The 12,164-nt window shown below is 44.4% G+C and overlaps 1 protein-coding gene across 2 annotated transcripts in view; it reads left to right on the top strand.

Moving 5' to 3' along the window:
* The window catches only part of LOC307018645 (uncharacterized protein), a 55,389-nt gene extending 44,429 nt beyond the window's left edge, over positions 1-10,960 (top strand). For both annotated transcript variants that reach the window (XM_079648980.1, XM_079648979.1), the window contains exon 3: positions 5,606-10,960. In XM_079648980.1, the coding sequence (XP_079505106.1) occupies positions 5,606-8,766 (3,161 nt within the window). In that variant the 3' untranslated portion in view covers positions 8,767-10,960. The remainder of the gene's footprint in view (positions 1-5,605) is intronic.
* Positions 10,961-12,164: the final 1,204 nt, after the last annotated feature.

The following is a 12,164-nucleotide window of genomic DNA, read 5'->3' as shown; positions in this document are numbered from 1 at the left end:
TTAGTGAATTGGAAGTGGCGGACAAACCATTTCCCCGGCTGCGACAGGCTTGCTAGCTTCAGCAAATCAATTTCTCCTCCGCTGTCAGCCATTGTGGGTTAAATAAATAGCTTTAAAATCTAAACACAAATATTGTATCTTGTGGAGGTAGCTAAGGACGCTAAAGATGCTGTGTGCCAGCATGTCGCTACACACGATAGTGTCTGCTAGTGCTGACAATCCAATAAAAGGATGTGAAAATGGCAACGTCATTATAGGCCTGCTAGATAGTGTTAGCAATTCTTGAACCCTGAGAGCAGGAGAGACTGAAAAGAGTCAAGGGAAGCTTATAAAAGTTAACAGCATTTAATTACACAAAAGATGCGGTGGTGTACAAAATGAAATGTGCGAGTGGAGGCGCTCTCCTCATGCGACCGGTCCGTCCAGGTCAGGGGGTAGAAGAGATCAATCCTTAGCTTGCTCTTCCTGTTGTCATCTGAGGTCTTCTCCTATTGGCCGGCATCGTCGAGGGGCGGGTCCAATGCAATTCCTGCCTTTTTCTGTTGTTAAATTACATCATTCTGGTGTCTGTGGTTATTTAAACATTCCCTGATAAACGCTATTCAGCGGCAGTGTTGGGACTAACGCGTTACAAACTAACGCGTTACTGTAACGCAACTACCTTTTGCGGTAACTAATAGCGTTACTAGTTACCTATTCCCATTCAGTAACGCCGTTATAGTTACTGTGATTTAAATGGGTGCGTTACTGCGTTACATCATGTGATCCAACTGAACCGAATCTCCCTGTGGATGTAACTTACAGGCGAATAGAGCGATGTCCTCTCACAGCACCATGGAAAAGTGAAAGTGACCAGAGAGGAGTGATGATTGGTTAACAAGGGGTAACATTTCAGGGTAAGCCAATCAGAGACAGAGTTGGGCGGGTCTTGTCTTATGGGGAAAATACAGACACAAAAACACTTGCTAACACACACACATACACGGCAACACCCACCACCAGCACACACACACACACACACACACACACACACACACACACACACACACACACACACACACACACACACACACACACACACACACACACACACACACACACACACACACACACACACACACACACACACACACACACACACACGGCAACACCCACCACCAGCACACACACACACCCACACACACACACACACACACATACATACACACACATACACTTGCTTATGGTTGTCCATCGAATCCGATGATGACGTCCACTTCTATCGGTGAGTTCTTTGGTGGCTGAATAGCCCTATCCTGGACCCACAAATCCTATTGCAGGTAGGACAAGTGTATGTGGTGGTAGTAGCAACGGCAACTGTAGGCGTGTTCCTCCTGAGTCTCCTCTCCTGTCTCCTAGCTGTCCTTTCCTCCTCCAGCATTTGGGTCCCATCCCGGCACAGCTGGCGCCAGGTGTTACGGTCAGCAGCAGCGTCCTCCAGGGCCTCAGGTCTGATTTTATATTTCTTTAACAGAGTCTTCAGCTGGTCTTTATAGCGCTTCTTCTGCCCTCCAGCAGAGCGTCAACCATGGTGTAGCTGGCCATATAGCACTCTGCGAGGCAGGCGGTTTGAGGGCATCCTTACTACATGGCCCAGCCATCGTAGCTGGTGCTGAGTAATTGTGGACTCAATACTCCTGCAGTTGGTCTTCGAGAGTACTTCAGAGTGAGGCACACGATCACGCCAGGTAATTCCCAGGATGCGCTGAAGGCAGCGTATGTGGAACTGCTCTAGGGCCCTGATGTGGCGGCTGTAAGTTACCCAGGCTTCGCAGCTGTAAAAGAGGGTAGTGATGCAGATGGCTTGGTAGAAACAGACCTTCGTGCGGGGATGGAGGTTCTTGTTTTGAAAGACACTACGCCGGAGTCTCCCAAAAGCAGCTGATGCCTGCTTTATCCTGTTTTGGACCTCATTGTCGATGGTGTTGTCCTCAGAGAGAATGCTCCCCAGGTATCTGAAGGATGGTACAACAGACAGTTGTTCACCAGCAGCAGTGAAGGTAGGTGGTGTAGATGGGATGTTGGCACTCCACTGGCAAGCTACTTCTGTCTTGATGGTGTTGACGGTCAGTCCCATCCTGCTGTACGGTCTCACCGCAGCAGTAAGAACAGACTGGAGGTCTTGTGGACTGTGAGATACAAGAGCACAGTCGTCTGCATACTGTAGCTCAATGACTCTCTCCCTTTGCAGTTTGGTGGTTGCCTGGAGCCTCCCTATGTTGAAGAGGTTGCCATCTAGACGAAAGTCCACTGCCACACCGCTACTGTCCTCAATCTCCTTGTGGAGGAGCTGGGTGACACATAGCAGGAAGATGTTAAAAAGTACCTGTGCTAAAACACACCCCTGCCTTACCCCTGTATGTACAGGGAAGAGGGAAGACTCTTGTCCTCCTATAGTCACCCGAGCAGTCATTCCATCATGAAATTGGCGGAAGATGTTGACAAACTTTTTGGGGCAGCCAAACCTGATAAGGACTTCCCATAAAAGTTCTCTCTGGAAAGTGTCGAAGGCTTTGGAGAGATCGACAAAGGCCATGAACAGGTCCTGATGTTGTTCTCTGCACTTTTCCTGCAGCTGTCGAGCTGTGAAAATCATGTCCACCGTCCTCCTGCTCTTCCTAAATCCACATTGTGATTCAGGCAGTATTGACTCGGTGGTGTTTTTAATCAGCCTCTGGAGCATAACCTTTGCCAGGACCTTACCAGTGACAGCAAGGAGCGAAATACCCCTGCTGTTGCCACAGACAGCCTTGTCACCCTTGTTTTTGTAAATGGTGACAACATTGGCGTCTCTCCATTGTTGTGGGACGTTCTCATCAGCCCAGACCTTGGTGATGTACTTGTGTAATGCTCTTGTACAGAGGTAGCCTACTTGTTTCAATAGCTCAGCAGGGATGTGGTCATTACCAGGGGACTTGTTGTTTTTAAGGGAACGGATAGCTGATAGGACCTCCAGGAAGGTTGGGGGCTGGTCTAGATTGTGCATAGGAGGAAGTGTAGGCAGGTCGTCAAGGACGGTGGGGTCTGCATCAGAGTCCTGATTTAGCAGGGTACCAAAATGTTCAGCCCATCTCAGCAGAATGCTATGCTTGTCCTTCAGGACTGTCAGGCCATCTGCTGTTTTCAGGGGAGTGGTACAGCGGCTTATTGGGCCTGAGATCTTCTTGACAGCATTGTAAAAGTTGTGAATGTCATTTTTATCGGCAAAAGACTGGATTTCGTGTGCCTTTTTTAGTCCAGAAAGAGTCCTTGGCCTCACTCTCGGATGGCAGGGTCGGTGAATATGCACTGAGAAGTGTGGCGAAGCGGTTCTTAACCAGGGGAATACGGAGGTTAATTAGTCTCTCACTAATGCCAACAGGTTTTTCAGCGAGTCTTGGTAGTAGAGTGTTTTTGATGGCTAGTCCTACACCATGCAGATGTTGTCCTCCTGACGGGTAACCTTTCCAGAAGAACGTGTAGCCCATCCCTTCCTCTCTTAGAGAGCCTTCATCCAGGATTCTGGTCTCACTCAGAGCAGCAATGTCAATGTTGGAGCGACTCAGCTCAGCAGCAACCAATGCTGTTCTCCTATGAGGTCTGTCAGAGCTGCCATACGAGTCCAGGAGAGTCCTTACATTCCATGTTGCAAGTCTTAAGTTGCATGATTTCCGTGATTTCCGTCCGTAATTTGTATTTGTATTTCGACCGCGGTAATGGAATGGCCCGATAGGTGCGGTATCCTATCCAGGCGAGGTTGAGTGGGCAATTTTTAGGCCACCTTTTCTAGGCCCTTCCCCAATTGGGGTGAGCAGTGTGGCCCCTAAATAGGACTGCTCAAACGCACAGGGGTCTGCCGAAAACAGCTTCCACTCAGTCCGAGCTGTTAGCGACCTATACCCTGTGCTGCTGCCATGCAGGGTTCTTAGCTAAGAGCTTCCAGTTCATTCGTACCTGCTCCCATCGCCAGAACCCCATCGCCGCCAGACTTCAACACGCTGTAAGGTCCAGGTACTTCACCATGGTCAGAGGTGGATAACTGCGCAAGGAAGTTTTTAAGTGCCATTGGGGGTGCGCACTTTCCAGTAGCACTATCTTCACCACGATGAGATAAACCCGTTGGCGTGGGTGACCCATGACGACAGGTCCCCCATCCTGGCTGCAGGAGGCTGCCGGGTCCTTGGTTTTTTAAGGCCCGCCTATAGCGCAACGCCAGCGCATTGCTTTTCTGTCAGGGTGTGTTCCCTTAGCCTTTGCCTAAATAGGCTTACCCACAAAGCAGCGGGGCTATTTACCCATAGTTGGGGCAGGGGTTGACGGGCGTCAGGGCATGTCCACACGACGGTGGGCCTATACGCTGCTGCTCCGAGATCCCCTCCAGTTTAGCCTGGGTCCGCAAGGACCCAGTTACCAATTGTGGCCACGAGGAGGCACTGCAGGAGTCTTGGTGGTGGAGAGGCTGTGTAGCAGCAGGAGGAGACTTACACACTCGGCTCCTCTTTTCACCCCCCGAGGGGGCTAGCTGGCGGCGGCAGCTGTAAGCAGAGAGTAGCAAGCAGAAAACGGCATGCAACATCCACTATCTACAAACATCTCTATTCTACTACGCTACCGCACCAGACGCGTCACACGCACCCTGTACAAAACACACACACACACACACACACACACACACACACACACACACACACACACACACACACACACACACACACACACACACACACACACACACACACACACACACACACACACACACACACACACACATGCAATTATCAGCAAGAGCAGCAGCGCATTTACAATAATAATTAATCGATAATTGCTACAATGATGGGGAGTTGTCTTTTCTCTTACTGTGCCACAGAACAACACAAAAACTTGTATTTTGATTGTTATTATTTTTAAAGTAAAGTAACTTGTTACTAGTTACTTGTATAATTTAGTAACTAATAAAGTAACTATAACTATCACTAGTTACTTTTTAAAAGTAACTTGCCCAAGACTGCTTAGCGGCAATAAATCAGTGCTAATCCCAGTGTGCTCAGTGTACAACATCACATGTAATTTCACCTTCGATTCACAGTTTGAAAATGTAGCATTTCGCCACATGCTATTGCTAACCGGAAATGAAGAATTTTCAGAATAAAAGTATTAAGTTAATAGTTAGTCTGAACTTCCGGTTTTTCAGAATAAAAAAAAGAATTTAATTCAAATTACGCCATATCAACATTGATTTTAATTTCTATCAATAGCCCCGGTTTAGCCAACTCAAAATCGGATTGGTCAATGCAACAGTTTCATTGCCATTTGTTTAAAGGTACAAGCGCCCGCGCTATTGATTCTGAAGGCCTCAGGGTAGATTTATTGATTTCATCGAGACCGGCCTTCTAGTAGACTAGTAGTTGAGAAGTGGACATATTAGCTTTAACTAATTGCAAAAGAGCGTTCTACTCAGGTTTCTTTGCAGGTGGCAGAGGATCCAGGTTTTTACTGCTGCACAGGAAGGCATTTTTTTTATTAAATGTAGTTTGTGTTCACATTTAATCTGATTCTGGGAGCTTGATTTTTGCTTCTTCTTTTGCAGGAATGACTTTGTGGGACCATGACGACCTTAAAAATCATATTGGAGAACGACCACAGCGCTATAATGATTGTAATATAGTTGCATCTGAATCAATTGAGGACAAATCTTCAGCACTAAATGTTGAAGCATCTCTGAAGGCGAGTTTCTTGGGTGGACTGGTAGAGGTTGAAGGATCAGCCAAATACCTGAACAATAGCAAGACTTCCAAAAATCATGCCAGAGTAACTCTGAAGTATCAAGCTACCACAAAGTTCAAAGAACTTTCCATGAATCATCTTGGAATAGGCAATTTGGATCATAAATATGTGTTTGATAAAGGAGTAGCAACACATGTAGTCACAGGTATCCTTTATGGCGCACAAGCCTTCTTTGTCTTTGACCGTGAGGTGTCTGTCAACGAGAACCATCGAGACATTCAAGGCAAATTGAAGGTGATGATCAATAAAATTCCCATAATTAAAATAGAGGGTAAAGGCGAGCTGAAAATGGAAGACAAGGACAAAGCAAATGTTGAGAAATTCTCCTGCAGATTCTTTGGAGACTTTTTCGTTCAGAAACCTCCAACATCCTTTCAGGAGGCAGTAGAGGTGTACCAAAGTCTGCCAAACCTGCTGGGAGCCAACGGGGAAAACGCAGTACCAGTGAAGGTCTGGCTGTTGCCTCTGACATGTTTAGATTCTTCTGCAGCTAAACTTGTCCGTCAGCTAAGTATAGGATTAGTTCAAGAATGTCAGAGTGTCCTGGAGGACTTCAGTGACCTGGAGATGAGGTTCAACGATGCACTGAGAACCCAAACTGCACAGCAGTTCCCACAGATTGGAAACAAACTCAAAACCTTTAAACAGAAGTGCTCTGAGTTCAAACTGGAATTCCAACGAATCCTGGCAAAGAAACTTCCATCAATCCGAGGAGGAGGAGAAGAAGAAGCTGTGCTCGCAGAGGAACTGAGGAAGACATGTTCTTCTCCTTTCAACAGCAAGGACCTGAACGAGTGGATGGACGGTAAGGAGAGAGAAATATACACCGTGATGTCTCTGACCGACATGATGACAAACACCAAGATCGTCTCATCTCAAACAGACCTGTACAAAGAAAGCTTCAAAGCAGAGCATGCACTGTGTTTTGTCTTCACCTCGCTGGGAAGTGATGAACCGTACCTCTCAACTTTATCAAACTACCTGAAACAAACACCCAATCCAGACGATGCTCAAGATCCACACCCTCCAGATCAATGGTACAACTCAAGAGAAGAAATGGAAGCAATGCGGCATAAAGCAAAGCTCTTCAGTGATTTTGCAGAGGTCAACAAAGAGAAGAAGAACATCACATTTCTGACAGTGGGTTTAACAAACGAGACACAGCAAGGAGCCAGCATCTACCTTTATACAGACGGCTTTTCTGTCAATGAGAACTTTGAGCCGCCTTCAAAGCCTGCAACAGTAACAGGAAGTGATATAAACCACAGCAGTGTGACGCTGAAGATTTCTCCACCCAGATTTGGAGCAGAGGACATCACCTCCTACTCTGTTGAGTACTGTGTCAGTGGAGAGGACAGCTGGAAACAAGAGACAGCATCCAGAGCTGAAGAAGTCACAGTGAGCGGCCTGAGTCCTAACACAGAGTACATGTTCAAATGCAGGGCAGAGACACCAGTAGGTGCCGGGCCAGCCAATGAAGTCAGTGGATCCATTCAAACCTTACCCTGCAGCCCTCCTGGAAAACCCAACGTTGAATCTGCCTTAAGTGAGATATCAGTCAGCTGGGAGAAACCTGCTGAGCTCGGACAAGATGTCCACGTTTTGAACTACATCGTGGAGTACACCAAACAAGACCAACAGGTGAAAGAGGAAGATCTCCACTGGGAGCAAATTACGGTGGAGGCTGAGAAGGTGATCATTTCAGGACTTCAGCCAGAGACAGAATACGCTGTCAGGGTCAGGTGTGATTGTGGTGCAGCTGGAAGAAGCAAAGAAAGCATCGCTGTTACTAAACGTGACCGTCTCAAAGAATCCCTCAAAAGTCAAAGCAAGAGGATCAACTCTGAATCTCCCTCAGTTTACAAACTGCCTCTGACAGAAGAAGACATGGATGTTGAAGTATGCCGGAGGTACAACTTTGGCGAAGAAAGCATGACACGAAATCGTACAATAATGCTTCTTGGAGCAACTGGATCTGGAAAGTCCACTCTGATCAATGGACTCATCAACTACATCGTTGGTGTTGAGTGGAAGGACGATTTCAGATTCATATTAGATAACGAGGATCAATTTGAATATCAAGCTGAGAGCCAGACCTCTGAAGTCACTGTGTACAAAATCAACCACCAAGAGGGCTTTAAAATCCCTTTCTCTCTGACCATTGTTGATACTCCAGGCTTTGGAGATACAAGAGGCATAAGAAGATACAAGGAGATCACAGAACAGCTTCTTGATCTCTTCTCTTCAGAGCGTGGCGTCAGTGATATTGACGCTGTGTGTTTTGTAGTTCCAGCTTCTTTAGCTCGGCTCACACCATCACAGCAGTATGTGTTTGATTCTGTGCTCTCAATCCTTGGCAAAGATGTGGAAGAAAACATCCAGATTCTGGTGACATTCTCAGACGGCCAACGCCCACCAGTTCTAGAGGCGATCAATAATTTTGAAGTCCCATGTCCTCGAACAGAAGACGGGCTGCCAGTTCACTTCAAATTCAACAATTCTGCCTTGTTTGCACAGAACCAATCATCTGCTGCTGCTGACTCGAGTGGAGAAGAGGAAGAGGGAGGCTTTGCTCAGATGTTCTGGAAAATGGGGGCAAAAAGCATGAAGAGGTTCTTTGTTGCTTTAGATAAGATAACATCTAAAAGCTTGAGTTTGACAAAGGAAGTCCTCAGAGAAAGAAAGCAGCACGCGATCACAATTGAAAATGTGAAAGAGAATCTCGAATTAGGTCATTCGTTAAAAGAACTTTTGTACAAATCCTCTCTTGGTAAAATAATGAAGGGGTCTCTTGAGTGTGGATGGAGACTTGAAAAGATAGCACTGAGGACAAATTCTCCGGACTACATTGGCATGCTTATTGAGGAAGAGATAGCTGAGGCCAAGGGAGGCTGGAAGGAAGGAGTCCAGTCCCTAATGGAGAGGAGAGGAAAAGCAGAAGCAGAGCTCATGGCTGAAGAATAATCTCAAACCTAGTGCAAAATCAAGATCAGCTCCAACTGAGACCAAGACAAGAGCTGAACATTATTTCAAAGAAAAGTCGTGTATATAAAAAAATATATAATTGTATATTACTCAATGATAATGAGTGATACAGATCAAGACTCCTTGATGGCCAAAACAACCAAGTGACGATGACACAAATATTTTTCAAAGCAAGATGGTTGGCCTTGAAGAAATGCTGAAGGAGAGCCGAGAGAAGCTCCTCCAGAGTCCATAGTGATCACAAATCCTTTGGATCAAAACCAAACCAAGACCAAACAGATGCCAGCAAGACCAAGAGGAGATCTATCAACGAACTGGAAGACGTCTGTGTTTTCATATCTGAGATGACCTCACCAGCCCTGGGACCCATCTACTTCCTGTTTGGCATGTGTGTTGCTATGGACCAGGGGGAGCTGCTGCCCCGTGTGAGGCTGTTTGGATCAGCGGTTCTGTAGGAATATGAGAGAACCCGGTCCACCCAGCGCTGAGGTGGAATGCAGTTCAAAGTGAAATGTTGGACTCTTTACTTCACGACTCTACTCTTTACTCTTCTGCATCGGGTACCTTTACATTTATTACTATAGCTTCATTTAGATTATACTTTACATACTTTGACCTGTGGGACATTTTGAATGCAGGGCTTCTACTTGTAACAGTATCTATACAATGTGGTATTATAACTTTAACCAAAGTAAAGTATCTGAATACTTCTTCCGTCACTGATACAAAGCATGAAGTCCAAATAGACCCGCACTGAGAGCTCTAGTGTTAATCAATGAGTTCTAAAGCTTTATTGTTCTCCTGCTCAAACATCTTCCTGCAGGAGCAATCTGCATGTTCTGTTGGACAGGAAGTCAAATGTACCATGTGTATGAAATGTGAGAGTGTGATTGTTTTGAGCAGAAATCATTAACGTCCTGACACCATTACCACCAATGGGAAAGATTAAACCTGCACGTTTATTAAAAGTTTATTTTCTATTACGATCATTTACAAATATCAGATTATTGCTAAATGTTTTTTCTGCTCTTCATGTTATTTTCTTTGAGATTTGTAACTCTACGTGACTTTTGTTAATGATGGATTGTATCGCTGAGTGTCCTGAAATGATACGGTGGCTCCTGCTGGATGATGGAGACGTTTCTAAACGTTAAACAATAACTCAGACTAATGGAAAGTTTATTTGAATCAGAACAACAGATATGAGAATAAGGAGATTAAAGAAGATCTATCAACAGCTGAAAGGAAAAAGTATAACTTTGAAATCTTGTATTTTTCACATAAAGTTTGAATTTATTTCCATTAGACGCTTTCACACCAAGTACTTTGCCGTACTTAGTGCCAGCACTTAGTGCCAGTACTTAGTGCCAGCACTTAGTACCCCCATGACACCAAGTACAGATCGCGTTCACACCGGAATGAGTCCCCTGAGGGTGGATTAGGCAAATGAAGCCCCTGACGTCACTTCGTCTTCCTCTTCTGCTTTGGGTTTACTGGCAGGCCGCAAACCACTTCACGGCGTATACTGCCGCCCAAAGTCCCCGGCCAGAAGTCCTCGGAGTTGGGGACTGGCTTCAGTAGAAGCTGCTGGGACTCCCAGCAGCTTCTACTGAAGCCTTCCGAGTAAATCGCCAGAACGCCGACACCTCCTCATCTCCACCACTCCCATGTTTTCTTTTGTGTTGCCATAAGTTATTCTCTCTCCGTTGGAGCGCGGGGCTAATGCCAATAATGCTAATGCCAGCAAATACAATGGCGGCTTCACAAAACTTTTCAGAGTTTTACGGGGCGTGGTTTGCAATTCGCCCTGCCAATAGAAATTAGTACTTTTTTCTCCCCAGGATATAACACCTCTCTAGAAGGCACTAAACATGGGGGTAAAAGTTCTCGGAACTAAGTTCTCTTTTTGGTGTGAACGCAAAATTCCAGGCACTAATGGAACTAAACGGGAAAAGTACTCCGGTGTGAACGCGCCTATTGTAATCGGTTTACTCTATTGTTGTTTTAACCGGGTTATCAGCTTCCTGCTTATTTTAACATTTTGATTTACTATTAGTTTAATATTCTTTGAGTTTTAAAACATTATACCTGATACTGATGTGTATTGATTATCATTTACTGACAGATGGAGAAATCATTCATTAACAATAAATAAATGTCATTTTGTCTCAAATGTTTCTGGCCTTCTTTATCTCCTCGTTTCAAAGTCTCTAAAACATTTACCCAAATACTGAAGTTCAGTTTAGAGGTACTTGTACTTTACTTGAGTATTTCCATGTTACTTTATATGTTACCTCTTCAAGTTAGATTTCATAAAATCTCTAAATCTCCATGTAATCACTGAAGAAGAACATGACTAGACTGATTGCAGAGTCATTCAAATGAGCAGAACATAATGTTAACCTCCAATAGTGTGTCTGACCCTGCAGTGTAAATGTTCCCTCACTTTAGATCTGAGAATGTATTGAAGGGTAGCCCCTTGAGATGGATCATCTCATTTTAGAGGGGTCCTAAAACATAAACACACACATTATAATAAATACATCTGGTTAAAGATCTCCTATCGTGCTATTTTTAGGCATATATTAAGGGTCTCAGATAAATACAAAGATATTAAAAACATGTCTATGATGTGTCTTTCCCAAGTTGGAAACACTTGCGTTACATCAGCATGTGTAACAGTTGTAAATATGCAGTAGTGTTTATTTGTAAATCATTTAGTATAATCACACAAATTCTGTGTTTTATATTTAATAATTCTGTGTTCTTTATTTATTGATTGTTCAATACCTGACAAGGCCGGAGATGAAAAACTTAGGTCGCAGGTTCCTCAACAGTGCATTACAAGACATCTATCAATATGTGTGAATACCTCCACCATTAAACTGTCATATTCTGCACATTACTTATTCTATCTACATACATCTTATAAGAGTATAATTAATATGGATAATATCAGTTAAAATAAATATTAGTACTTTGTCAGGCTTAATGTTTATACCCCCAAAGCTTTTTTCTTATTACAAATAATACATTTCAATAACGTGCTTTAACCACCAGGTGTCTCTTTTTCTATCAGCTGTGCGCCGTTATGGTGTACATACACCAATATACCGATTGGATCAAATATAAAAGTCAGCCGAATTAGTGTTGATACTGCGAGGAGACGTATTGTGTGAAGAGAAATTGAAGATTTTGTTTAATTGCTGATATATTTATGATCCACGTCACATATTCAGTTTCAGCGGCAGTTCTTCCTGTTTGTCTAGAAGTCTTCTCATCAGGGCTCTATAAATAGAGAACTACGGCAGATATGTAATATTTAATGCAACTGAACCGTGTACTACAATGCCGTTATGTGATGACTTTCAAAGAGA

The sequence above is a fragment of the Notothenia rossii genome (genome assembly GCF_949606895.1).
Source record: "Notothenia rossii genome assembly, chromosome: 9".
Lineage (NCBI taxonomy): Eukaryota > Metazoa > Chordata > Actinopteri > Perciformes > Nototheniidae > Notothenia > Notothenia rossii.
The sequence above is the reverse complement of the archived record's forward strand: the minus strand, read 5'-3'. Positions and strand labels throughout refer to the sequence as shown.